Source organism: Limulus polyphemus, unplaced genomic scaffold, assembly GCF_000517525.1.
Source record: "Limulus polyphemus unplaced genomic scaffold, Limulus_polyphemus-2.1.2 Scaffold714, whole genome shotgun sequence".
NCBI lineage: Eukaryota > Metazoa > Arthropoda > Merostomata > Xiphosura > Limulidae > Limulus > Limulus polyphemus.
The window spans coordinates 71092-73372 of NW_013666324.1; the positions used below are offsets into that span (position 1 = coordinate 71092).

At 40.7% G+C, this 2281-nt stretch overlaps 1 protein-coding gene across 1 annotated transcript in view; it reads left to right on the forward strand.

Moving 5' to 3' along the window:
- The first annotated feature begins 763 nt into the window (after positions 1-763).
- LOC106460122 (potassium/sodium hyperpolarization-activated cyclic nucleotide-gated channel 2-like) overlaps positions 764-2281 on the forward strand; it is a 79674-nt gene continuing 78156 nt past the window's right edge. Inside the window, exon 1 of the mRNA XM_022386767.1 lies at positions 764-930. Within this exon, the coding sequence (XP_022242475.1) occupies positions 764-930 (167 nt within the window). The remainder of the gene's footprint in view (positions 931-2281) is intronic.

Genomic DNA, 2281 nt, shown 5'->3' on the forward strand with positions numbered 1-2281 from the left:
TACCATTCATGTTAAGGGATTGACTGTCACTCTTATGATACAGCTTAAAATGTTAAAAATATTTTGTGGTGTTGTACGGATTCAAACCAGTCTCCTCAGCTCTACCACAGAGCCAACCCGCGCGCTTTACCTTTTCATCATTACTTCTCGTGTCATCCGCGCGCTTTACCTTTTCATCATTACTTCTCGTGTCATCCGCGCGCTTTACCGTTTCATTACTTCTCGTGTCACTCGCGCGCTTCAGCTTTTCATCACTTCTCATGTCACCCGCGCGCTTTACCTTTTCATTACTTCTCGTGTCACCCGCGCTCTTTACCTTTTCATCACTTCTCATGTCACCCGCGCGCTTTACCTTTTCATTACTTCTCGTGTCACCCGCGCTCTTTACCTTTTCATTACTTCTCGTGACACGAACTAATTTCTCGGGCTAATCTAACAGTAGATCGGTAAAGTTACCTGTAGTTTTCACCTGCGCATGAAACTATAAAAATTCTACTAGTGAATTACATGCATTCCTCAAACTGATCGTTCAAGAAACTATTAATAGACTGGTATTTTAAATGTAACGCATGCGCGCAATATCAGTGAAACTGGCTCAATCCAAATGTATGCATATTGTACATACGTACGTTATATAGGAAGTGTTTCCAGGGCAACAAGGCAAGCGTGGTGAGAATGCCTTAAAACTATAGTACCGTACAGATACATATACATAGTGGCCAAACAGCTCGAAGTCCAAGCGGAATCTCCTCACAATTCCAAAATGCGGCAGCCCAAACGATGGGGTTCACCCATCTCCTTCCTGCGACGGGCCGGCTTGCAACGTCGCCGTCACTCGGCTCATGACGCCACGCGCTACGAGCTCGTGATGCGCAGTTCTGGGAGGTGCAATCGGCGTCTACAGCTTCCCGGTGGAAGTTGCATGAATGTGTAAGTAAAGGAGCTTATTAAACTTCAATATTACGATCACATGACCTGCATCACAGTTCTTTTTTTTTTTTTACAGAATATAGGGTTCTATAGCAAGAACTTCCAAAATTATCATTTGTCACAGAGTTCTTTTTTTAATTAAAAAAACAACAACAACTTGATATATGGTTTATAAAATTGTAAATAATAATAATAACTGAAACTGTGTAATAAGAAATCATCGAAAACTAGAAGTGAATGTAATAAATCATTATTTTCTGACTTTCCGGGTTTTCCTGGAAGTTTCTAAATGACACTTTTTATCTCCACCCCACCGCCTCAGTGGCACAGCGGCATGTCCGCGGACTTATAACGCTAGAAACGGAGTTTCGATACTCGTGGTGGGCAGAGCACAGATAACCCTTTGTGTAGCTTTAATATACTATGAAACGAAGATCTATTTCAGTCATGAAGAAGATTTGAATGTCTTGAATTATCAATCCAAGGATTCATGACTTACAACCCCAAGCATAAGTCAGTCCTCAAGAAACGATACTAACCCCAAGCATAAGTCAGTCCTCAAGAAACGATACTTCCCCAAGCATAAGTCAGTCCTCAAGAAACGAAACTTCCCCTAAGCATAAGTCCCAACGTGCCATGAAAAGAAGATCTATTTCAGTCATGAAGAAGATTTGAATGTCTTGAATTATCAATCCAAGGATTCATGACTTACAATCCCATGTGATAAGATGTGCCGTGGTTTCACTATAAGAGTAACGGATGAGTTTCGGTATTCGGTCAAATAGGATTAGCCCAAGAGTTGGCGGTGGGCTCTGTTGACTGACTGTTTTTTTTTCGAATCTATAAGTTCCAAATTAGGCATGGATATGCATAGATAACCCCTGTTGTTTTGATATAAAATTCGAAAATAAATAAAAGATAATAAGTTTCCAGTTAATGGTTTGTAATGTAGTACTCCACACCCCCTCACCCTAGTTTGCAGAATTACCCTAGGAGTGGTAAATAAAACGTTTTCTGTTTGTAGGAATACTTTCTAAGACTAATATTAAGTATTTCATGAGATAATTAAAAAGGCATTAACTTAAGCAAGTGTGCAGTAAACGGTGAAAACAAGAGGACTAACTATAAGGGCTTCACGAAGCCAGAAGGACCAGCGTTAAGAGCTTCATGATACCAAGGGGACAAACTATAAGGGCTTCACGAAGCAAGAAGGACCAGCGTTAATAGCTTCATGATACTAAAAGGACAAACTATAAGGGCTTCACGAAGCAAGAAGGACCAGCGTTAATAGCTTCATGATACTAAAAGGACAAACTATAAGGGCTTCACGAAGCCAGGAGGACCAGCGTTA